The sequence below is a fragment of the Pollachius pollachius genome (assembly GCF_949987615.1).
Source record: "Pollachius pollachius genome assembly, chromosome: 4".
Taxonomy (NCBI): Eukaryota; Metazoa; Chordata; class Actinopteri; order Gadiformes; family Gadidae; genus Pollachius; species Pollachius pollachius.
The window spans coordinates 17,828,711-17,854,137 of NC_136937.1; the positions used below are offsets into that span (position 1 = coordinate 17,828,711).

Sequence of the window (25,427 nt, forward strand, 5' to 3'; positions counted from 1 at the left end):
TGCTCTGATATAGAAGGACGTCCAGTGGGCTGATGACACAGAGCCTGGGCTGTAAAGCCAGAAAATGCAGTGGGCCGAGTTACGCCTTGTTTCCTGTTGCGTTATGAGATATTCTACCGAAGAAGTGGCTGGTCTACACAGTGCTGATGATAAACCTTTGCAGACACTATTTTTGAAGTTCACTTGACTTTGCGTTCCCCAAATCGGTTGAAACAAATAAGAAGCGAAAGAAAGTGAAACGCCCCATTGACCCAGCTCTGAGCCGGTCTGCCGTCAGACTTAAGATACTCAGCTTAAGTCTGAATTGTGATGCTACTCAGGCGAGGCCTGTTTAACGGATGTGGATGTCGCTCTTAACTACAGGGACGCTCCGGAGCGGATGGAGCCAGAGGTATGCCTGGACAGACCGGAACCAAGGTACCTTTTCAGTCTTCAGTCCACTCCAAACATGGTGCTGAGCACGTGTTGCTGCTGGTGACTTTCATCCAGTGTCATCTTCCTTATGAAATGAAATGACGTGATTTTCTTTCTTGCCTGTCAGGGAGACAGAGGTTTCGACGGGCTGGCCGGACTCTCCGGCGAGAAAGGACACCGGGTACGTTACTCTGATGCATGGAGATGTGAGCATGTATGTCTGTGTTATTTTAAAGTGTGTGTTAAATGTGTGATGTGTGTTGTCATTGTTTAGGGTGAAGCCGGACCTTCAGGGCCTCCTGGTGGACCAGGAGAAGATGGAGAAAGAGTGAGTCCACAACTTCTTTCCAGATACATATTGTTGACATATTCTGTTTTGTTTTGTAGTTTCAGTTTCAGTTTGGCACCCCCCAACTACACCACATGTAAGGCTTAAGTTCCCAACCGGTCTGACATAGAAAGTAAACAGTGGTAGTGGTAGTTAAGGTATTAAACATTGCTCCGAAGTTCTACATTGCTATCCTTCTTTATTAGACAATAGATAATATTTTATCCTGCTCTCAGGAGCTCCCGTCATGTCATCTTTCAATTGATCCGTACTACTCTGTTGTCATCCACTTCCTGGTTCTGCCTCACTTGGTGACATGTTGTGGCTTCTCTGTTGCCCAGGGAGACGATGGAGAGATTGGGCCACGAGGACTCCCCGGTGAATCTGTAAGTGACCGTATTCATCTGTATGTAGAAATGTACACCAAAGAAAAAGAAAGAAATGTGGCGCCAACAGAGCGGAAGTATAAATGACCGCAAGGCCAACAGAATTTGTCAAGAAGCCAGTATATTTCTCTTTGTATATATTTTTCTGCGTCAAAAGTAGATTATATGGGAATTTGTTCTCCGTGATGATGTCATTCTAGAAAGGTCTGGCTCAGACTGTGTGAGAAAATGGAGGCTGTTATTCCCTGTAAGAGAGCTGTGTTAGAGGAGCTTTGCTGTGTTAGAGGAGCATTGGTTTAGACTGATTGTTGAAGGGCTGACAACAGAGTTATGGCTATACACCCCAAGAAACAAATCAACGATCCCTTCAAGCTGAGTCCTAACTGCAGTGGCGTGCTCTGACCAGCAGGCTGTGCTCTACTGGTTGGCTTTTAGTTGCTGTCTCAATGTGGCACAGCGATGGAATTCAAAGCACTGTTTGATAAGCGCAGCATTAACAGAGAGGCAATTGAGGCTCTCCCACTAGATTTGTCTTCATGTAAGATATTAATCGTAGGCTCATCTGGCAGATAAGGTCCTTCGTAGGCATTTACTTGTCAAGCATCATTATGCAGGATGTGTTTTGTATTCAGCAAATGCTTCCGATGGCCTTTCACAGCACAGTCAACCCGTTTTCTCTCCTTCTCACAGGGACCCCGCGGTTTGTTGGGACCCAAGGGACCCCAAGGCCCCCCTGGACCACCTGTGAGTCCCTGTGCAATCTTATTTCAATCTCACACGCACGCACATTGTTTCATTCATTCATTACTGTTGTGAATAGGGAGAGAACAAATGTGTGGTCTCCTAACAACCTCTAGTAAAACACAAGAAATCAGCACAAAACATCACAGGGATTTTGTAATCTGAGCTTTACGCAATGAAGGTCCACACTGTGATGCTTTCTGCTGTATCAGCAATAGTTATGTCAATGCTTTAGTGTTCATTTGGTTCTCGCCTTTACATTTGTGAAAGCAATCATGCAATGTATTTTAACATTCTACCTGGGCTCAATATTTGGAGGAATCTACAATAATTACTCAATCACTCAATTAACGCTTGGTTTGGATAGACCATCTGGTGTTGTCGTTTGCCAATTGTCACTCAGCTAGCAAGATACCCATCAGAGACCCTAACTACCTCAGGGATGAGCCCGTCTACCACATGAACTGCAAATGATCTCCACCTAACGTTGTAACGATGTTGTACTGAGAATCTCTTGCTGAATGCTGTATGCCGCGCTCGCACACGCTTCGAGAATCCCATTAAGCGGTTACGATCGAGCGAGATCTAACTTAATTCCTGTTAATTCCTCCTCTGCTTGTACTACTTTGTGTATCTCCTCATTGCTGTTGGTGTTCTGTGTCTTTTTGTTTGTGTCTCCCTGGCTTCTAGGGTGTCACCGGTATGGATGGCCACCCTGGACCCAAAGGAAACATTGTGAGTGGAGTTGGGAAATGACTTTGCAAAGTGTTGTAATGCACACAAAACCGTACAACACAGCGGCTCTAGATAAAATGGATAAATAGCATACTTCCCAATCTACCACACGCACACACCCCTAGACACACTACACGTAGGCACCCCCCAACACACACACCCCCACACGCTACACACACAATGCCCCACTAACACCCACACACAACTGGTGTACTTAGAGAGGGACATACCGCCTAATGAAGAATAGAATGGCTGCCCTGAGACCCATTTCAGAAGTCGGGTGCTACAAAACCGCCGCCGCACTGCACTCTTCCGAGTCCATCTTTGGGAGGGGTGGGCCTGTAATGAAAGAAGAGGGGAGTGTGGGCCTTCTGCTGGGAGCGCTCCGAATAAGGAGAGAAACACTCCAGTCCACGTCTACCCTGAGCCGCTCACATTTCCACAAAACATAATTGATTGTCAATTATGTGAGAGGCAGGGCGTTGTGAATGTTGGCTTCAGCAGTTTCCTCCATTACGGGAGCGGAACGGTCAAGAGTGTATGTGGGGGGTTGTGCACGTGTGTGTGTGTGTTTGTGTGTGTGTTTGTTAGTGTGTGTGAGTGTGAGTGTGTGTGTGTGTGTGTGTGCATCGCTGCGGGTGTCTCTGTGTATGCTTGTGTGTGTGTATATATGTGTGTTTGTGTGTTTGTGTGTGTGTGTGTTTGTGTGCAGGTTTGTGTGGTGCTGATGGAGCAAAGTACAGCTACCCTTTGATTGAATGACCTTTGACCTTGGCCATGAGAGCAGCACTCTGCCCTGATAGCTCGAGAGATCAGTTGATTTGAGGACCCATCCGTTACTACAATTATTACTCTATAATAAAAATATGGTTATTTTTGACCACTTTCTACCTAACTTAAAACAAGTATAATGATATTAAATCTGCAATATATAAGTTTTCCTATTAGTGACCTCTAGTGGAAAGAGATGTATTGCTAAAGACTTTTATTACATGGTGTTTGGGTGGGGGGGGGAAGGACAAAAGTGGACCAGAATAAAAACATTTATAGAGTAAAATATGGATATTGCATGGATTGACATGTGGATGGGCGTTTTTACCTTTCAAGAAACGTTCTTGTTGAAGTATGTTTATGATGGAGTTAATAGCTGCAGTAGCCATGTGACATAGTGCAGGTTTAACTCTATTCCGCTCTCGCCAGGGACCTCAAGGAGAGCCCGGCCCCAACGGACAGCAAGGCAACCCCGGAGCTCAGGTCTGTACTCACCTGCTCTTCCCCCTTGTCTGCATCTGATAAACCCTTCAATCCCCCCAGTCCACCGCCAGGATTAATCAATCAGGCACTGATTCACTGTTTCCTCTCCATACAGGGACTCGCAGGGCCCCAGGGAGCCATCGGGACCCCAGGAGAGAAGGTGAGCGTTCATGATTGAATATCAAAATGCCTTCACTGAGAAAAAAGAAGGAAAGGTTTTATGTCATCATGTACTGTGTCTATTAGATTATGTGTCTATTAGATTATGATTATGTGTCTATATAATTATGTATATATACATATATATAATATATAAATAAATATATATAGCTTTCTATACATATTTATATACAAATGTACACAATAGTTGCAATATGGTTGCCAACCGGATGTTTTTCAAACAATATTTTTGTATTGCAACTTTTCTATATTATAGAAAAGTTATAACTATAACAAATAAAGATAGATGTTTCTCTAAAATGTGCGTGTTCCTTCTTCCTCCCAGGGTCCTTTAGGAAAACCAGGTCTGCCAGGAATGCCCGGAGCCGATGGACCCCCGGTAAGTTTTACCCCTCTGAAGAACTCAATGCATTGTTCAAGCCTGCCAAGCCAACCTGCATACCTACACACACATGCACATATCCACTCTAGGGCACACACACACAAACAAACACACACACACACACACACACACACACACACACACACACACACACACACACACACACACACACAAACACACAAGCAAACACCCACTCACACTCACACACACACACGCACACACACCCCCACACACGAAAGCAGACACACACACACAAACACTCACACACACACACCCTTGCTGATGACAGGTGAGCCGTAGATGGAAGGAGGTGCCAGGATGTGAGACAGGCTGTAAATGATGAACTGGTACTGAGGCTGTGAATGGCACATCATTCTGGTTGCAGTAATGATTAGATTGAGATCCCCTTGCTTGTGTATTCCATTTAGATGCACACTGCTTTTGTATTCCATTAAGGTATAAAGTTGAAAACTCTTAACCTTATCTATGCCAATTTCTCTCTCCTCCATATTTGTGTGTTTTATCATTTCAGTGGCAATATATTTTAATCAGTCACTATTGCAATGATGTATTTCTCGCTTTTTACCCAAATCCTCTCTCTCTCTCTCTCTCTCTCTCTCTCTCTCTCTCTCTCTATCTCTCCCAGTGACTTTTAACAGCCTACTAATAGCTTGCAGGGCCCCCATAATAGCGTTGCGGTTAATGAAGAACCCTAAATGAGATGGAATTGGAATAGGCTCTTCTTATTAGGCTCCTGTTCCAATGGCCTCGTCTTTTCCTTCTCTGTTTGATACATCATCCGATTGTTTTACGAGGAGATGAGGCCCTTGGTAATGGCGAGCGTGCAGTGTGGTATTTATGGTTGTAATTATCGGGGTATGAGATGTGATTATGTTCACTCTTAATAATTCATAGGGTCACCCTGGCAAAGAAGGACCGAATGGAGAGAAGGGACACTTGGTGAGTTGTAGTGTATGCAGTTTTTGCTGTATTCTTTTTTTTTAGTACTTTGTGGATCCATTACACTTTTATTTGTTATTGTTGTTGATATTTTTGTGCATTTCTATGTTGCATTTGTGTGCCTGAGAAACATCCCTCACTCCACATTTTCTCTCTCTCTCTCTCTCTCTCTCTCTCTCTTTCTCTCTCTCTGTCCAGGGGCCCTCCGGCCCTCAAGGGCCCATTGGTTATCCCGGGCCCCGCGGTGTGAAGGTGAGTTGATTCCCAATCGACCACATAGTCCCTCAACAGAAAGTTCTAATTGAGTATGATCAAATTGAAACCACAACTTGGAATCAAATAACGAAGCACATTTGAAGGTCATGCCAACAGATGTTAGATTCGGGACATATAACGACATTTAGATGGAACAGCAAGGTGCTTGAGAGGTCCTCCCGTCAAAGAACAGGAGAGAAAAACCTTTGAGTGAAGGGTTTATCCTGTTTAAATAGCATTGTTTAGGAATGATCATACCTTCAAATGGTCAACACACAACGAAGATAGTGTATCGTGCATCCAAGTAACTAATGTTTATGTTTTTGTGTGTGTGTGTTTGTGTGTGTTTCCCTTACAGGGGGCCGACGGTGTTCGTGGTCTAAAGGGAGGGAAGGGAGAGAAGGTGAGGAAAAGAGAGTGATGATTTGCTCTTCAAGTTTTTTTGTCTTTGGTATATAAGTGCAGGCAGCTTCAAGTGATGGATTACACGGTCGCTAATTAACCCAGGAAGAGGAAGATAGCAAAGAGGCTGGCTCCGAAGCGTGTTCGCGGCGATGACAGTCGCAATGGCCTGCCATTGTTGTAGCCCCTGACAGCCTTGATGATTGATGCCGGTCTGGAGACTGGAGACCAGGGATCAAGGGTTGCTTGGCAACAGGAAATCTCGAGACACATCATATCCTCCTCCTCGTATGCGAGTGTGTGTCTGCGCGTGTTTGTGCATGTGTGTATGCGTGTGTGTATGTGTGTCTATTTGAGTGTGTGTGTGTGTGTGTGTGTGTGTGATTGTATCTGTGTCCGTGTGTGTCTGTGTGAAACTGACGAGACAGATCATTTTTGAACATCTACTCTCTCATATTTTTCCACTTCATTACATCTCTCCCCCTCCTCCCTCTTTCCTCTTGTCTTTTCTCTCTGTCTTCCTTGTTCGCAGGGCGAGGATGGATTCCCAGGCTTCAAGGGAGATATGGGTATCAAGGGTGACAGGGTAAGACCCCGTTAGTATTTCATTTGACGCTCTCTGGTCAAGCGCACCAGCTGGGCTGTGCCGGGAAATTGAGGGGAGAAAACTGTGAATGAGCTCGGCGGTTGCCCCTGATTGGTTCAAGTCACCAAACGTGGAAATGGATCAGCGACCGAATCACAGAGAGAGTAATAGATCTGAGTGGAGCTAAATGATGGCAACTCAATTCAATTGCATCTTACATAATCCAATCTAGTCGGAACACATCGAACACTCATGGCCGTCTCTCATAATGGTGAATGGAAAGCAATAACCAAACTACAACAACATGATGTCACCTCCCACTGGCTCAATTGTAAATGGTGAATGGAATGCATTTATACACAGCACTTTGCAATATAGTCTAGCATTCTTCCATCCACACACACATTCACACACCTACGTCACCCATGCATGGCTACAGCCAGCTCATCAGGAGCAGTTAGGGTGAGGTATTCTGCTCAGTGACTAGCAACCTTCACCATCCATTACCAGCAGTAAACCCGTTCTACCTCATAAGTCACATGCTGCCCCTCAACTGGTGTGTAAAGTTTAAACCCGTGACTTTTTGAATCCAAAGACATTATCCAATCAAAACAACACTTGAAACATCTTTTAACAGTGAAAAACAAGACCTTCACCACCTAACCCCCCCCACCCCCCTCCAACCCAATCAATAAGCAAGCTGTATGTGGATGGGTTGGGGTTTGTGTCTCTGAACACTCGGGAGACGTCTGTGGGGGCGCGGGTTCCTCTGGAGGCGCATCAAACACTGATGAAAGCCAGAGATTTGAAGAGTCCTCCTGAGCCCAGAGGAGACTCTCAGTGTGGAGCAGAATTGAAAATGCCCTGTTTTGCAACAGGGTGCGCGCTTGTGAAGTATGTGCATGTGTACCGCGGTGCTGACTAGAGTCAAGTACAGTTTGTTTGATGTGCTTTTATGTGTACTTAAGGGTACATTGGTGTGTGTGTGTGTGTGTGTGTGTGTGTGTGTGTGTGTGTGTGTGTGTGTGTGTGTGTGCGTATGTGCCAGCGTGTGTGTGTGTATTTGTGTGAATAGCTTTTGCACATCACTGGGTCTCTATTACATTGACTGAGTGTCAGCACAACTTTGTATTCTGTCGTTTTAGCCTGCGAGTCGCTTTGTATGCAGTGTTAATACAGGGCATATCTTGGGCGGGGGGTGGGGGTACACACCAGGTGCTAAGGCTGCTATCTAGGACAGACACGGAAGACCTCATTTTCAAATCCATACATTTCCAAATGACTGCATGATTAATTATTAATATGACAGATTAAAAAACCTTTCACCAAATCGTATACTTTACGATGCACTGCATCCTGCATCATTTCTATGAATAAAATATGACATCGGATGCATCACGTTATCTTTATTCATTATTTTGTGCTTGGCTGTAAACTTTCATCTATTCTGGCGTTGGGAGGCCATTGCTCACCAGTCCACCGTGTGATGGCTGATCGATCCTCCGGCTCAATGCATTAAATCTCAGGGTGTTCTTAGTGTACTGAAGCAGCAGACCTCCGGTCAACACTCCGCTGTTTACCCCGCAGGGAGAGCTCGGGCCAGCCGGACCTCGCGGAGAAGACGGTCCTGAGGGCCCCAAGGGACGCTCGGGTCTGCCCGGAGATTCTGGGCCCCTAGGACCCAACGGTGAAAAGGTACGCACCACGGACAGTCTCGTTAGAGCAGATAGCGTGATAAGTGGGATACCTGACCTTAACACAGCTGAATATCATAATACAGCTGAATATGTGTATGTGGCTAGTACAAAGGATTTGTCTTCATGGGGGGGGGGGCGTTGTTGTGTTTGATACCACCGCAGCTTTTCTCTTGCGAGACGTAGCAAAACAACGTTTTCGTTAGCTTAGGTTACAGTACATTTACATTGATTAGGATTTTCCATTACTACAACTCTCTCGTGTCCTCTCAATTTGGCGGAGTATAGGCAAAAAATATCCCATGATGCATAAGATAAGATAAGATAAGATAAGAAAAACTTTATTTTCTGTCACAAGTGACAGAAAAAGTGAAATTCATCTTTGAAAGGGCAGGTTCAATTTACACGAAATAAATAAACACATACAAGAAAGAGTCCAAAACAATGACAATAAATGAATGCCAAAAAAATGCAAGCAGTGCAAAGGAATGACTGAGTGGAGTGAGATATGTTGCCTATTTGTGACTGTTCAGTGTTATACAAGCCCCATGGACCTGTGCATTACATCAATAGTACTCATGTTGTACACACTGTATGTATGGCAGAGGAACTGAGAAAGCTTCAAATGTAATTCCTCCTGTGTGGGGTCGCTTTCAAAATCAGCTCAAAGTGGGTCAAGCCCTCCCCCATATTGTGCTGGATATGTGATTATTGTATCTCAGACAGCATAACCAGCACCATATAGATTGCACCAGCAAACCAATTACAATAAAATATCTGACGATTATTTTACTACTACAGAGGCTGGACCTATAGGGAGAGAATGAATATGATTGATGTAGTGTGATAATACAATGTGTTTTATTCGGTCCACAGGGTAAACTCGGAGTACCTGGTCTTCCAGGTTATCCAGGCAGACAAGGACCAAAGGTACCGACCAATCTGTTCTCCCTGAAAAACATTTCTGTTTTTCGATATATTGCACCGTATAGTTAAACATGATCTATTTTATATCGTGTAATGATACGATACACTGTTGCTCTATAAAGATTGTGGATGTGGAAGTTTTGTTGATATTTTGCTCTGCAAGTTAATTTATTTCATTATTTGTTTAGTACTATTCACCTCATTGACTTTGGGACAGTTCATGTCGTATGATGGACTAGAAGATTTATGTATAATTATTAGGTGTTAGCCTTTTAGCCTCTTAGCATCTCACATTACCATGAGCTACTGCTTTCTATCCCACAGACTGCTTTGATCTCACTTTTAGTAGTTGTATAAGGCTGAAAAGAAAATGGAGGGTGTGACAGTTTGTTTTGTTTGTGTCCAACAGGGGTCTCAGGGATTCCAAGGGTTCCCCGGAGCCAATGGAGAGAAGGGAACCAGGGTACGTACCAGAAAGAATCAGCCTGTCTCTCTGTAGTTTTGCCATCAAAGATGGATGATGTAGGGACACATTGCGTGGTGTAGGAGACAGAGGAATCTGTCTCTGTTAGACGCAGCCACAAACGCTTCATCAGTTTTTAAGGCAACGATGAATCCAATTACCAACCATGGATTAAATGTGTTGCATTTCTTTCATTTGGGTTAGGGTTACTTTCACTCTAATTTTAAGGTAGAAGTTGCCATCCTATCCCGACAGTTGATCCCTTTTTGAGTAATGAAAGTGGGGAATGGGCTGTTAAGCTGCTTCTAAGCACAATGGATTACGACAGAGAGTGGAGCAAGGCTTACAAAATATGATTATTGTGACAAACAAAAAACAACTAAAGTGTGGTCTAGTCAGACACCAGACAGACAAGGTAAGGGATTGATGCTGTGTAATTTATGCCCCTTAACTTTATTTATCCTCCTGTGCATATCTCAGTGGCGTTCTCTTTCTGTTTGAAGGGTACTGCTGTGCTTTTTCCCCTGTGTCTGGGACTCATGCCTCATTGTATAGCGTGGTGCAGACCATTGCGGTGATTCAATTGTACATTGTTGTCGTCCGCAGGGAACCGCCGGGAAATCTGGCCCTAGAGGACAGAGAGGCCCCACCGTAAGTTACCCGCCCATCGCACACAAGACCTCATCCAGGTTTCCATGGGAACGGAGTGTCAGAACTCATTTCAAACGCGGAGAACTCATTAAAACGTAACGTCCTCCATTTTGTTTCTGCGTAGGGACCACGTGGAGAGCGAGGGCCCAGGGGACCCACTGGAAAGGCCGGACCCAAGGTAGGACGCCGTGTCCCTGTCCCCACAGCGCTTCGTCATTTGAACCGTTGTGTTGATTTACAGGATATAAGGCCACAGTCCATCGGGTGGGGACTTGTTTAATCTATTGTTCATTTGGTTGGTTTTTCCTTCAGGGAAACTCTGGAAGTGATGGACCTCCAGGACCTCTGGGAGAGAGGGTGAGCACATTTTATTATTGTATTATCATTATTTTACCCCACAACTGATTAATCTCTTTCACTGATCATCGTTCAATACTCTTTTTTATTTCATAGTAACTAGTGATCCAATAATTGAAATATCCATCATTGCCACTCCAGCAAGGGTAATAAAGTATAAATAATTCATGCAAATACTTCATCCTATCATCTGTTCATTATTTCAGGGTCTCCCTGGACCTCAAGGACCAACTGGATTCCCAGGACCAAAGGGCCCCCCTGTGAGAATAACTTGTATAGCAGATCGTTGGCCATGGTGCTGTGCTGTCTACAGTCTTATAACTGCATCTGTTCATCCTACACACCACTATGTGTGAACTGGTACAGCAATATCCACCTTATTCTGACCAAACATCTCTTTATTTCTGCCAGGGCCCAGCTGGAAAGGACGGCCTGCCCGGTCACCCTGGGCAGAGAGGAGAGACTGTGAGTACAAACATTTGTCTGACTTTAATTAAAAAATATATTAGCATCATACGACTCTGTTTGAAACTGTGAAACGCCTCTTCTAGCGTCTAAATCCATCCTTGTGTTTCATCCACAGGGATTCCAAGGCAAGACCGGCCCCCCAGGGCCCCCCGGCGTGGTTGGCCCCCAGGTAACGAATCAAGCTAATCATTTAGAACCAAACCCCCACCACCACCACCACCACCGCCACAACCCTGGTGTTTTGCTGTTTGTTTCTCCAATGTCACGGCCCACTCCTCCTGCTCATTGACCCACCAGGCAGCGCGCCGACCAACCCCCCAACGTTTGTTTTTAATACCACGCAGTGCACCCGCAGCATAACCGATTTTATCGATGTTTTATCGTGCGGTTGTAGAAGGGGGCGCTGGATAAACACTCATTTGTATTCTTCTCAATAATCAATTTGAGAGCCGCTAAGAACACAATGTTGTCTTCAACATAAATTGCGATAATGTCTGTATGCAGTAGGCACTGCCGACGCTGCTAACTATTAAACTGCAGTATATATGGTTGCCCTATCCCAATACTAAGTGTGTGTGTGTAAGTTTATGTTTACCATCAGTCTTATCCCGTGCGGCCTGACTTGCAAAGTGATGGCGTTTTTGTTGCTTCCCTGATATTTTCAAGGGTGCGTTCATCTATTATGAATGCACCAGCTATTTCTCCCATTTGTGCCATTAGCACTTTGCTAACCATTGGCACTTTGCTAATGGTTAATCAAGAACATTGGTGGTGAAACGCGGCTGTAAGCAGCCAGCATGACTAGCTGGCCTCCCACGCGTGGGCAAACACACACACACACACACACACACACACACACACACACACACACACACACAAACACACACACACACACACACACACACCCAACACCTAGCCTACCCTTCCTCTGCTGTATAATATTGAGACATTCATCTACCATGTAGAGAAATGTTCCTTTTTATTTGATCACGAGTTGTGCTCTACAATCTGCCAACACTTTCCTTCTCTTCGTTTGTTATCATGATAATCTATTTGATCTTGATATGTATTTATTATTAATTATTCTCTCTTTTTTGTTTGTTTGATGCTTTAGTTGAGAATGCACTGAGGATTTGTTGTCATGCTTTCTGTTGTTGACTCATTACACTGTTTTTCTCACTCTTTAGGGCCCGACAGGTGAGACCGGACCAATGGGAGATCGTGGCCATCCCGGACCCCCAGGCCCACCTGGTGAGCAGGGTCTGCCCGGAGCAGCTGGCAAAGAAGGAGCAAAGGTCCGTATAACATCAAATAGTCCTCTGTTCCAGCATAGCGACGTAACTGGAGCACAGTACAGCTCATTCCGAAAGATATGAATGAGATATGTATCGTTTATAATGGTGTACTAGCAGCGGTCGTCTTTCAGTATTGAACGTGGCGCGGTTCTGCTCTACAGGGGGATCCAGGTCCCGCCGGCCCCGCTGGTAAAGACGGTCCTCCGGGTCTCAGAGGGTTCTCTGGAGACAGAGGTCTACCCGGTCCCGTGGTGAGTACTCCTCTCCCTACTCCGACACGCAACCTTGCTTATGAAATGGTCCGAAGCGTCTGCAAGCTCTATCCTATCCAGAGCAGGCTCAGAGGTGACCAGGAAGTGAATACTTTCTGGACAGCATTTACCCGCAAAAAAGTTGAATCCAAGCTGAAACTGACATTGTAGGTGACGGGAAAGAAACTGCGCTTTAGGTAAGATTATCTTGAAACCCACCTCAAGGCGCATCCGAAGTCCTGCATTGATCGGATGAAACAGGGGTTTCGGCGGCGCTTCTCTCAGTGTCCGTCAGCTCCCTCTTGGCTGGACTTCACACTCATTATTTCACCACTCATTCTTCAGTCCCTGAAGTGACCTCCCCACCCCACCCCCTTCTTCAGTCATTAACATTTCCCCAGACCCTTGCTCATTGTTTGATCTCCTCAGGACTGCAGGACTCAAAAGTCTCCTGCTCAAACATAAGCGTCCCCTCAAGCAATAACTCCGCAGAAAGAATACGACAACTGCTACTTCAGCGATGGTCAGGTCTCAAGCCCTCTGTCCCCTGCGCTTAACCCCTAAACAACCAGAATTGATCTGAGAGACCTCTCTGAAATAGTTTTCAAACAAGGTCAAATTCAGTGTATTTCAACAGAAAGTGCCATTTCATTAGAAGTCAATTTGTACCTGTGCACACTACACAATGCAACTGACAATTGTAACGTATAGGTCTTTGTAGAGGTATTAATAATGGAAGTAACAACAGCAAATCATCTCCGCTTGTACTGTAGCCAAGTTGCCAGTGTGTAATGCAATGTTTTTTTTCCTCCCTCTCTCACTCTCCCTTTCTCCCTATGACTCTCTCTCCCCCTCTCTCTCTCACTCTCCCTTTCTCCCTATGACTCTCTCTCCCCCTCTCTCTCTCACTCTCCCTTTCTCCCTATGACTCTCTCTCCCCCTCTATCTCACTCTCCCTTTCTCCCTATGACTCTCTCTCCCCCTCTCTCTCACTCTCCCTTTCTCCCTATGACTCTCTCCCCCTCTCTCTCACTCTCCCTTTCTCTCTCCCCCTCTCTCTCACTCTCCCTTTCTCCCTATGACTCTCTCTCCCCCTCTCTCTCACTCTCCCTTTCTCCCTATGACTCTCTCTCCCCCCCCCCTCTCGGTGTCTCTCCCTGCAGGGTGCTCATGGCTTGAAAGGCAGTGAAGGACCACCTGGACCACCTGGCCCCGCTGTGAGTACCCCCCACTGAACCTCCATCAATCCACAATCCATCCCCTCCACTCACCTTCAACTCCTCACCTCTACCTCCTTTCCTCTCCTCACTTCTCCTCTCCTTTCTCTGCTCCTCTCTCCCCACCTCTCCTCCTCTCCTCCTCTCCTCCAATCTTCTCCTCTCCTCTCCTCTCCCCATCCTTTCCTCTCCTCTCCTCCTCTCCTCCCATCTTCTCCTCTCCTCTCCTCTCCCCCTCCTTTCCTCTCCACTCCTTCTCTCCTCCCATCCCCCTCCTCTCCCATCCTCCCCTCCCCTCCTCCTCTCCTCCACTCATTCTCTTCAATCTCATCTTCTCACTCCTTTTCTCACCTCCCATTGCCTTCCCACGACTGGTGTACCCGGCATGTTTCCCACCACCACCACCTACACCACCAGGACTGTTACATAACAAGATAATATGCACCGTGAGCTTACATAACACCGGCTGGATCCATTTAGGTCTTTACATTTAGCTCGCCTTACATAACCCTATGAAGTCATTATTACCTTAGATTACCATTGCATTGCATTCCATTGCATTACTTCTCATTATATTACATTGAACTACGTTACATTACATCACATTTTTATAGCAATATCAGTTGCATAATCACATGACACCACATTGCATCCCACTACAGTTCATCGCGTCACATTCTATTAGATCACATCCCATTATGTTTCATCCCATCCCATTCTATAACATCACTTCACACTACATACATCACATCGCATTGCCTTAACATCACATTTATACCTGTTGCTCCATCAGGGTTCTCCTGGTGAGCGCGGCCCCGCCGGCCCTGCTGGACCCCCAGGCCCCACCGGGCGTCCTGGACACCAGGGCCCCCCAGGGCCCTCTGGAGAGAAGGGTGGACCGGTAAGGAACCCTTTGGTTGATGACCTGTGTTTTGTGTTGGCTGCTGTTTGTGTGTACATGGCTACATGCTGTCGTCTCAACCTCTTGTTTCAGGGAGAGAAAGGCCCTCAAGGACCCGCTGGTAGAGATGGTATCCAAGGTCCCGTGGGTCTGCCCGGCCCCGGTGGACCACCCGGACCCCCAGGCGAGGATGGAGACAAGGTGGGTCAACGCTGTCCTTGGATCTTGTTACTAATCACTAGCTAACCAGTCCCGCCCCCTAAGCAGCTAGCGTTGAGAACGAAGATGACTGCCAGGTGAATTAAGCCTGCCTAATTTAGCACGCCAAAGACACACTTAGTAACACACTTAATAAAGATATCATACTTAAATCTATCTAGTCTATCTAATATCTGATTCTTCTCTATCTGCTCTGAGAAGCTTTGAGGAAGAGAGTGCCCTGATTAGCTTAGAATTGAAAGGGTAAATGCATTTGTGAATCTGTTAAGTTAAATTTCTTCAACCCTCTTCCAAGGGGAGGTGTGGCTCATAGCTGCAGTATATTAAAAAGAGCTTATCGAGGAGCAGAGAAAACTATTCACAACACCCTCGCCCTTTTTGGAACATTTACAGGGAGATCAACTCTAAGGATAGCTTTAAGGATAAAGACAACTCCAAATATATTTCATTTGTGACCTTCCCTGTTTCCTCGATGTCCTTAGTATACTCCCTGCAGCGACACAGACTAGTAGAGAGCGTCTTTGCCCTGAAAAAACATGTCTAAATCCGATAAGGTAGCATTCTACACATCCCAATGCACTCTCATTACCAGTCATGTCCACGCAGAGTGCTTCACACCTTCACTGCCTCTGTTAACTGGCTTTTTATTAGTATGTCTGCGCAGCCAGTACCTATTGCACACCTCCTCCTCTTTCTCCTCCTCCTCTACCTCCTCCCAGGTTCAGTTTAGCTGAACACAATCAGGCTGCTCTCTGAAATTTCATCCGGGTGGGAATTTTCAGGGATGAGTGAGGATGCAGAATTGTCATAATGCGTAGCAGGTCGCCGGAAACAAGGCTGAGAGTGATAAAATATGTCCTGTCAATCATTGTTTTTTGGAGGATGACAATTCAAATGATGCACCGACAGATGTCACTTACACATACCAGTCATCCTTGTTACAAAGTCCCATACAGGGACGCCGGGTCGCGTATATATTATCGGACACTATACAGGCGACTATAGCCGCCATAGCGCCTGATAGATCCTGTTACGTAAGGCAGAGCGTTCTATGAGTCATGGTGATGTGCTGTCAGTTTGCAACGTGTGAGTGGGAGTGCTTCCGTTTGACACTGTCTGTTTGATTCACCAGGGAGAACTCGGAGAGCCTGGCCAGAAGGGAGGCAAGGGGGACAAAGGGGAACACGTGAGTAACCCTCCATCATCACGGTACCACGGGTTAAAGGAACATTAATGGCCCTTAAAGTGATCATTACATGCAGTCCTTTACATGCAGTTAGTTGTTCCCATCCTTGATTAAATACCGACCTGTCTTCTCTTGGTGGATTGCAGGGTCCCCCAGGCCCTACAGGACCCCAAGGACCAGTCGGAGCCCCCGGTCCTGCTGTAAGTGCTCATATCGTGTCGGGACATCGCTTATGTCTCATGTTCTTTGTCGAGGTCAGACCCTGGTTTTGTCGGCCGGTCCCCGGCTCACCGTGTCTGTGACCCCACTGCTGTTGTCCAGGGTGCGGATGGAGAGCCAGGTCCCAGAGGTCAACAGGGTCTCTTCGGACAGAAGGGAGACGAAGGGTCCCGAGGATTCCCCGGCCCCCCCGGCCCAGTCGGACCGCAGGTGAGGACGTGGACGGGAATAACACAATGCATACGACTCAACGGTGATTTAGATTAAATTTGATTCAGTCATTCTTTAAAACAAAATTCTCTCTGTATTTCAGGGCTTGCCAGGACCCGCAGGCGAGAAAGGAGAAACTGGAGATGTCGGACAGATGGTAAGACCCCAATGAAGAACAGTTTAGATGTTACGATCGTATTTCAAGTGTTTGCGTGTTTGAGACACAATCTGTTGATGAGCAGCCTATAACACCGTTCACACATAGGAGTAACTCTGGTTTTCTTTCTGTCTTGTAGGGACCCCCAGGACCTCCTGGCCCCAGAGGCCCATCAGGGCCCTCAGGAGCCGATGGCTCTCAAGGACCCCCCGGTGGCATTGGAAACCCTGGAGCTGTGGGAGAGAAGGTACGAAAACACACATTTCAAAGATTTTATTGCAATCACTTCATGTTAACGTTGGATAAACCTCTTGTAAGTTAATCATTTGTGTTTGGTAATGGAGAGTCTTTAAGTTGTCCTTGTTGAAATTGATCGACCATAAAGTGTGCAAACATGTGAAAGGTAACAGTTTTCACCGACGTTCAATTTAACGGGTGCCACCAGTTAAGAGAACGTGTTTGACTAATTGTCAGCTAACGTCACGGTGGAACAATCGTGACGGCCTCCTCTTTGCAAAGCGTTTGAGGGGCGTTAATATTTGATAGGGTAACCCATATGATTCCACATTAAACGGGACGGGATCATTCTCAGGGTACGCAGAGTGACAGATGCTCAGCTGTCAGGGTGTAGCAGCATCCTGCTCAGCAGCAGTGTGCTGTGTCTGGGCTCTGTGTGTCTGCAGAGTGTGAGTCAATGAATGAATGCTCAAAGGCACGGTGTTCAAGATGCTAGTGAATCTATTATTAAGTATGTGTCTTTTAAAACGTCCCCACACCGCGGTTTGTCCTCAGGCATCTCACTACATGCCATCCCTGTGCCTTGCCAGTGTGCATTTGCACTGCTCGTCAGCCGTCCGTGTGACAGTGGTGGGACACGATTTTATAATGTTTAATCTCATATCTCCATAGAATCAACTTTGATCCTTGAAAACCTCACTTGAGGACGGCCTTAGTCAAATGCTCTGTGTGGATGGAAGCGTCTATTGGCAAAGGCTTTTGCTGTTTCCATGTCTCGTGTGCCTAGACAACCGGCATACTGCCCAATGACCCCTGCACCAAGGCCCTCCCTCTGACAGCTGGGGTTGAATACACACCGCTGGGTCCCTGCTGGCAATAGTTGAGCCTGGTTTGCGATTGGGCATTGAGTGAACACTAGACAGACTCTTGTTTTGTCTGCTTGAAGGGACAATACTCCATAACAAGCTGTCCCAGATCCCCTTAATACAGAAAGATTACGATGCTGTTACCAGGCAGGCCAACTGTCTCGGGCGCCGTAACCAAAACAAAAGCGGTGTCGGGAGGAAGGCCAGACATTAATAGAGACTATCGTTAGCCATCTAGATTGCGGACGCTTTCTAGATATTGTTATAAAAGCACAGCTAAGCTGGGGGGGGTTGGGCTGGAGCGGGAAAGTGTGTCTGGGAGGATGTGGTGGAGCTGTCTCCCAGACGAGACGTGTTAATACGTTCCCTGGCAGTGGCAGGGGCCAATCCCGTCCTCCTCCCAGCGGCAGCGGGGCTTGCTGACTGACAGTGAGTAATGGTGGCGCTGGGTGTGGGGGCAACTAAACTGTTCCCGTGTCCAATGGAACAGGGGGTAAAGTGGGGGGAAATGAGTGCAGGAGGGTTTGGGTAGACTCTGGGTCAGCACCCCGTTCCGCTCACTGTACCCCCCGGCAGCCATGATGGATTGATATCCTTTGTGCCAGCCCTTTTCTGCTTCATCCCCCACAGGGTGTCCAAGGGCGTTGTGCGTTCCAAGTTTTGGGAAGCGTTGTGTTGCTGAGTGGTGCAGGCGGTGTGTAAATGCACTTTGTGTCAGTGCCATGTGTCCTCAGTCCACCTGTGTGTCTGTCCTCACAGGGAGACTCTGGAGAGACCGGGACCCCCGGTCTGCAGGGAGAAGTGGGCCCACCGGTGAGTGGTGTCATCTTATACTTAATATCATTATTATCATCGTCTCATCTCCTATGAGTGAGAGAGTAAATGTTATCTTATATTCAATATTATTATCATCGTCTCAACTGCTATGAGTGAGTGAGTAAATTTTATCTTACATTCAATATTATTATCATCGTCTCATCTCCTATGAGTGATTGAACAAATGTTATCTAATATTCAATATTATTATTATCATCTCGATATTGATACCCTATTGAAGCTGTTAAAGAGGTAACAGGTTCATTTGGTAAAGGTAAGATAAATGATGATGCTGTTTGAGTGAATAGTTTGATCATCAATAATTATTTTATAAGATAAATATAATAATATATTTTTGTAATTATTCAGATAATCTTAGATGTCATAACTTTTAATCAAGTATAATCCCTTTTATTCTCAACAAGTTAGATACAGAGTTTAGTCTTCCTGTCTGTTCACCGGTCCTCCGTGTGATATCTTCCTAAGCTCGTGTTCACCAGCTCATTAAGTAGCGCTAATTAAAACGTTGATTACCACAGGGTCCAAGAGGAGAGCGCGGAGAGAAGGGAGAGGGTGGGCCTGCCGGTACTGCCGGACCCCCTGGTCCTAAGGGACCCCCCGGAGATGACGGTCCTAAAGGCAGCCCTGTATGTTCCCCACATCCTCCTGACATTCGCAGCTCATACAGCACTGAAATATGTGCTGCAGATTCTTCACAATAACATATATTATGTGTGTTTTGAGTCGCTGTGGGGAAATGTCTTTAACATACTGTTCCTTCTCTTTAAGGGTCCTAGTGGTTTCCCTGGTGATCCAGGACCACCTGGAGAGACTGGTCCAGCTGTAAGTAAACACAGTCTTTTTATAATGAGGTAAAATGTGTGGATGAGGTAGCAGACTCCCGGCAGTGTGGGAGACATGTTTACACCTAACATCGAAAAGCTCTTTAAAATTCTAAATGCATACACATCCAAAAACTCATCATCCCAGTTTAATTTGCACTCATGGTTTTCTTTGGCCGTAACTACGTGTTGGTATACACGTCTTTACACATCTCTGTAATCTCCAAGGATGATGAACGGTGTAATTAGAAAAGAGCGCCAACAGGCTTCATTACCTCATGGAGTTTTAATGAAGTATTAATGAAATATATCTCACGGGAATTGGAATTTGAACATGAATGACGTGCTTGCTGTCGATCAATTAGATGTTGGACTATGTTTGTTTCGTACCATTAAGCCCTATATTGTTTGTTTTTTGTTGTTAACAAACGGGTGTTCTTGTGGTTCCAGGGTTTAGACGGTCCCGCGGGTGACAAGGGAGACGACGGAGAGGCTGGTCAACCTGTGAGTAGTCTTCTGACAAACAGACCAAGAAATACACAAACAGTCTCTTTACTACCCATCTGCAGTTCAGTTCTACTCCTATAGTAATAGTATTACTACTACTACTGATAATAATAATAGTATGACTACTACTACTACAACCACTAAAAATAATGATTATGCTGCTAATACTACTGCTACTCTTACTACTAGAATGTGTTACACTAGTGTTAGAATAGTGTTAGAATATAGTGTTGTAGTAATAGTGTTAGAATTTAGTGTTGTAGTAATAGTGTTATTATGTAGTGTTATAATTATTGTTCTAATAATGTTTTACTTCACCACTAGGGTTCCCCTGGACCTACTGGAGAATCTGGACCCTCGGGTCCACCAGGAAAGAGAGTAAGTGTGGATTTTTAGATCATTACAACTAATCAATTCCTGGGTAGGTGTGAATGTTTGTGTGTGTGTGTGTGAGTGTATTGACCTTTTTGCCTTGTCTCCTTTTACACAATCAGGGACCCCACGGTGTAGCTGGACCTGAAGGAAGACAGGGGGAGAAGGGAGCCAAGGTATAAATCGACCACAGCTCACTGGCTGTATTCTATAAGAACTACCTCCATGCATCGCTCTGTTGAGCAGCCCCAGTGTGGAGCCGACCGCTACTCAATCCATCTCAATCCTTCTCCTCTCCATAGGGCGAGTCTGGTTTGGAAGGTCCCCAAGGAAAGACCGGTCCAGTCGGAGCACAGGGATCTCCTGGCAAGCCTGGTTCTGAGGGTCTGCGCGGCATCCCTGGTCCAGTTGTAAGTTTACAGTTTATTAAAACGTAATAACTGAATAACTGAACCATGTCCCCTGAATGTGTTGTGGATCTAATGGCCCTGTGTCTATCTGTTGTATGTGAACATGCGTTGTAACGTGTAATGTGTGTTTCTGTACAGGGAGAGCAAGGGTTCCCAGGATCCCCTGGACCTGACGGACCTTCTGGGCCTATGGTAATCAAAATGGCGGCCGATACTAAATCTGAGGCGTTGTTTCTCTTCAACCCCATTGCTGTCTTCTCAGTGCTGACGTTTGTCTCTGTTCTCTCGTGTAGGGTCCCCCTGGGCTACCCGGTCTCAAAGGAGACTCCGGCATCAAAGGAGAGAAGGTACGCCGCCGTTTGCATATTATTCTTTTAAATCCCCCATCTGACGGCGTTCCGCTTGGACACGCTGGGCTAAATCAATAACAATACATAATTAATGTGATGATTCGGGTGGTTGTTCACGCCACTGCATCATTAGCATCATGATTCAGCCGAGGAGGTGACAGATGGATAAATAATATTCCGTAATGTGTGTGTGTGTTTGTATGGTGTGTGAGGAAAGGCACGGCATGTGACTGTATTGAATTCCCTGGCGCTGGATTGACCGGGTTGTTTGCGTTTGTTCTGTCCTCGTCCTCAGGGTCACCCCGGTCTCATTGGCCTTATCGGACCTCCGGGAGAACAGGGGGAGAAGGGCGACCGAGGTCTGCCTGGACCCCAGGGAGCCTCTGGTCCTAAGGGAGACAACGTGAGTGGGTTCAGCAGGACCAGGGCCCGGACAGTCCGGGCCTTGTGACTCATGGTCGTCGGCCATTTTGTTAATCCAAAAAAAGAGTCACCAACTGATCCATCCACTCATGTTATGAACGGTTCATGAATGTTCCCTTATTATAACGTGTATTCATGTAGATAAATGCCTCTCTTCTCCTCTCCAGGGTATCGCTGGTCCTTCTGGTCCACTGGGACCCCTTGGACCTCCAGGAGTACCAGTAAGGATACGTTCATGTTGACCTCCAGCTTCGTATGGAGACACATGTTAAACATAGTGTGTAAGCAAGTGATGAGTGACTCATGACATGTTCTTTGTTGTTCTAGGGTTCTCCTGGTCCTAAAGGAGCCAAGGGATCATCCGTAAGTATCCAGGAACCTTTCTGAAACATTTTCAAAGTCAGTCAGGAATCGGCCAAGGAGTCGGTAGAGCATGTCATGAGATGCAGAGGTGATGTCATTCACGCTGATCCTGTTGTTTTCTTGTTCCATAGGGACAAACCGGTCCTAAGGGAGAATCTGGAGTTCCTGGACCCCCTGGCTCTCCTGTAAGTCAATCTAACACCTTGTCACTGTCACTGGAAAAGAGCTGTAGGTACGGGTTGAGGTGTTATGATAGAGAGAGAGTGGGAGAGAGAGAGAGAGAGAGAGAGAGAGAGAGAGAGAGCAGAAGAGAGAGGAAAGGCTCTGCAGCTAATCTTAAACCCTCTAAATCATTGGATTGATGTGGAGTGTGGAGGTGTGGAGTGGTCTAGCCTCAGGCCCGACCTGTGTTGGTAGTCAGTAACTCACAACTCAAAATACAAGAATGTATTCACCAATATTGCCGTAATCAACAGTGCCTTCATGTTCTGTTAAAAACATTGAGCCAACAAAAAGCTGCAACTTTTGGGGCAGAACTCAATGAATAAGTCGGCCATTGAAACATGAATGAAAGATTAGGGTTTCGAATGCGCCCTGCGACCCGAATGGCCAACTACAAGGACAAGTGGGTCGCTGAGCAATTGGGAGCGGGTCGCCGGTTCAGAGCCCCTGCTCTAAACACCCCTCCGCTCCCCCGCAGGGCCCCCCTGGCGACGTCATCCACCCGATGCCCATGCACGCGCCCATTAAGGGCCGCTCCCGCCGCAACATTGACGCCAGCCAGATGCAGGACGACGCGCCCGCCGCCGACGCCAACTACAAGGACTACGACGACGGCATGGAGGAGATCTTCGGCTCCCTCAACTCGCTGAAGCTGGAGATCGAGCAGATGAAGCACCCGCTGGGCACCCAGGCCAACCCAGCCCGTACCTGCAAGGACTTGCAGCTCTGCCACCCCGACTTCCCCGACGGTATTTACCACCCGACGACCCAGAGATGGGCCGCCGGCTGCACAAAGCCTTAACGAGCATACCGTCAGTGGTGCACAGTTTGCCCCTCGCTCATTGTTTGTTTTTGTTATGGCTTTCTCTCGCCCTTTCTTTCCCCTACTCTCTCTCTCTCACCCTCTCTCCCTTGCTCTCTGTCCCTCTCTGTCTCCCTCTCTCCCCGACCAGGCACGTACTGGATCGATCCCAACCAGGGATGCTCTCGGGACTCTTTCAAGGTTTACTGCAACTTCACAGCGGGAGGCGAGAGCTGCATCTTCCCCGATAAGAAGTCTGAAGGGGTAAGTGATTCCACGGCTCAAGTGCGCCCCTCAGCATCCATTCAGCCACCGGCTCACCATCACACCCATGCCGGCCACCCCGAACCGGTCAGGTGGGGGGGTGATGACACACACACCGGTCGACACCGGCTACGCCTTGGCGATAAGAACGGCCCGAAGACACAACGACCGGGCGTCAGGTTAAATGTGTGATTGGCAGTTGGAAACAATAGATCATTCATCTCTGGATAAGAGAATGTAATTGCATCTCCCCTTGTGTCTGAGAGCACCTGCTAGGCGTATGAGTAGAGGTTCTGAATCTCAAGGAAGACAATGCTGCTGACGCTGATGGCTAATAACAGGCTCATAGCGGCTTGAGGCTGCTCCAGCTACTCATGTAGCCACGTAAATAGCCTTGGTGAAGTGATGTGGCGTCCGTGTATGACCGAGATTAGGAGGAGGAGGATGAAGATAACGATGATGATGGTGATGATGATGATGCAGACGATGATTCAAGGATCTCTCGAATCGCCCCGGGAGTGTGCAGCCGCCCGGCTTCTTGAGGGCTCCTGTCACTTAGCCAACACGTCTGAGCCCCGTTGTGTATTTAAAGTACCATTAGCCACAGGCTGAACACACAGGCACACACACAGACACACAGACACAGACACACACACACACATGAAGCCTCGACCGGAATACTCTCCTCCTTTGCGTCGTCTCCTGCCGTCCTACAGGTGAGGCGTCGAGAGGGGCCCCCTAAATTTATCCCGCCTTTCAAAACCACAGGCAAGGGGACCGCCAGCAGGGGAACGGCCCGGGTTTGTTACGCCCGGGACGGGGGCATGCATGGGAGGGAGGGAGAGCGAGGGGGTAATGAAGCCAATCCCGATCCGAGCGTGGTCGTTGAGTATTTCAGACATTGTTCATGACGTGATAGTGGCTGGTTCTGCTGCCATTTTTAACGATCCCACCCCCACCGCCAAGGCCCAGAGGAGCAGGGGTGTGCTGAGAGGAGCACAGAGCAGACCTTTTATAGCCGAGAGAGCGCCAGGGACCGGGTTGGGGAGTGCGGGTGGGCGGGGTGCGAGGCGTTGGTTTGAAGGCATACACGGAGCTGAAATGAAAGCCTGCGCCGCGCGAGGCTCAAACGACACCCGGTAATTACGCCAACGCACTCGGAAGCAAATCAAGGTATGCACAGAGCCTGTTGCTTTCTGCTCGTATCCACCCCATCCATTTTTAATGCACTGCAGAGAGCAGAAATCACACACCACAAACACACACACACACACACATATGCACACACGCGCACACTATATTTATGAACACATTTCTATATTTTGGGTTTGTACATTAGGAATGCATACTCCGCCTGTGTGGCTGGTTGTGTTGAATCCTGGGTCTACCGAGGTAACCTTCCAAACAGCATGTGTCTAATGTGTATGTTTCCCCTCAGCGTTAAGCAGTCCCTGGCTTTCCTGTGGCTCGTTAAATTCCTCATTGGAAACCGTCTGGGAATTGGCCAGTCGTCCCGGCTTAAGCTGTTAATGTTGTGGCGTGCTGAACCACCGTCCCACACCTTGTAAAATGTGTTAAATGGAACAGAAAGAGCAGAGGCGCCAAGCCCCTATCCATTATTAACCACAGCAGGAAGAGCCCGATGCAAAACGATCGTCCCTTCATTATTCACTCTGCTCTCATACATCTTTTAGCTGCCGTTCTCCCCAGGCTAATGTTTATCCAGTACAAAGTGGCGTAATGACCTTCTAAGATCTGGCCTCACACACAGCCTGCCGCCTCACTCTTTCAGGTCCCGAAGATCCTTCAAAGGACAGAGGAGTGAGCTGTGAAAAAGTGTGCGCGTGCGTGTGTGACAGTGCGCGTGTGTGTTTGTGTGTGGGCTTGTGTGTGTCTCTTCACATGTCTAGGTGAAGGTATGTGCATGTGTAGCTATGTGTGTGTGTATTTGTGTGTACATTATATGTGAGTGTGTTTGTGCATTTATGTATGTATGTGTGTGTGTTTATTTGTGTGTCTGTGTGTGCATATATATGTGTGTGTATGTGTACTTATGAATGTGTGGCCGTGTGTGTTCCATGCCTAGATACGTTTGGTGACGGTGCATCTGTGTGC

General features: G+C 47.0%; 1 protein-coding gene across 5 annotated transcripts in view; it reads left to right on the top strand.

Annotated features, from left to right (window-relative positions):
- Positions 1–25,427, top strand: part of col5a1 (procollagen, type V, alpha 1) — a 70,052-nt gene that overhangs the window by 39,753 nt on the left and 4,872 nt on the right. For all 5 annotated transcript variants that reach the window (XM_079735049.1, XM_079735050.1, XM_079735051.1 and 2 more), the window contains 47 exons: positions 364–417; positions 542–595; positions 689–742; positions 1,084–1,128; positions 1,819–1,872; positions 2,560–2,604; positions 3,805–3,858; positions 3,974–4,018; positions 4,364–4,417; positions 5,336–5,380; positions 5,579–5,632; positions 5,994–6,038; positions 6,570–6,623; positions 8,211–8,318; positions 9,194–9,247; positions 9,654–9,707; positions 10,314–10,358; positions 10,483–10,536; positions 10,671–10,715; positions 10,922–10,975; positions 11,127–11,180; positions 11,299–11,352; positions 12,371–12,478; positions 12,640–12,729; positions 13,893–13,946; positions 14,740–14,847; positions 14,941–15,048; positions 16,199–16,252; positions 16,399–16,452; positions 16,574–16,681; positions 16,785–16,838; positions 16,978–17,085; positions 18,701–18,754; positions 19,297–19,404; positions 19,547–19,600; positions 20,050–20,103; positions 20,431–20,484; positions 20,601–20,654; positions 20,781–20,888; positions 21,027–21,080; positions 21,182–21,235; positions 21,534–21,641; positions 21,829–21,882; positions 21,989–22,024; positions 22,156–22,209; positions 22,725–22,995; positions 23,200–23,312. In XM_079735049.1, coding sequence (XP_079591175.1) covers positions 364–417; positions 542–595; positions 689–742; positions 1,084–1,128; positions 1,819–1,872; positions 2,560–2,604; positions 3,805–3,858; positions 3,974–4,018; positions 4,364–4,417; positions 5,336–5,380; positions 5,579–5,632; positions 5,994–6,038; positions 6,570–6,623; positions 8,211–8,318; positions 9,194–9,247; positions 9,654–9,707; positions 10,314–10,358; positions 10,483–10,536; positions 10,671–10,715; positions 10,922–10,975; positions 11,127–11,180; positions 11,299–11,352; positions 12,371–12,478; positions 12,640–12,729; positions 13,893–13,946; positions 14,740–14,847; positions 14,941–15,048; positions 16,199–16,252; positions 16,399–16,452; positions 16,574–16,681; positions 16,785–16,838; positions 16,978–17,085; positions 18,701–18,754; positions 19,297–19,404; positions 19,547–19,600; positions 20,050–20,103; positions 20,431–20,484; positions 20,601–20,654; positions 20,781–20,888; positions 21,027–21,080; positions 21,182–21,235; positions 21,534–21,641; positions 21,829–21,882; positions 21,989–22,024; positions 22,156–22,209; positions 22,725–22,995; positions 23,200–23,312 — 3,255 coding nt within the window. The remainder of the gene's footprint in view (positions 1–363; positions 418–541; positions 596–688; positions 743–1,083; positions 1,129–1,818; positions 1,873–2,559; positions 2,605–3,804; positions 3,859–3,973; positions 4,019–4,363; positions 4,418–5,335; positions 5,381–5,578; positions 5,633–5,993; positions 6,039–6,569; positions 6,624–8,210; positions 8,319–9,193; positions 9,248–9,653; positions 9,708–10,313; positions 10,359–10,482; positions 10,537–10,670; positions 10,716–10,921; positions 10,976–11,126; positions 11,181–11,298; positions 11,353–12,370; positions 12,479–12,639; positions 12,730–13,892; positions 13,947–14,739; positions 14,848–14,940; positions 15,049–16,198; positions 16,253–16,398; positions 16,453–16,573; positions 16,682–16,784; positions 16,839–16,977; positions 17,086–18,700; positions 18,755–19,296; positions 19,405–19,546; positions 19,601–20,049; positions 20,104–20,430; positions 20,485–20,600; positions 20,655–20,780; positions 20,889–21,026; positions 21,081–21,181; positions 21,236–21,533; positions 21,642–21,828; positions 21,883–21,988; positions 22,025–22,155; positions 22,210–22,724; positions 22,996–23,199; positions 23,313–25,427) is intronic.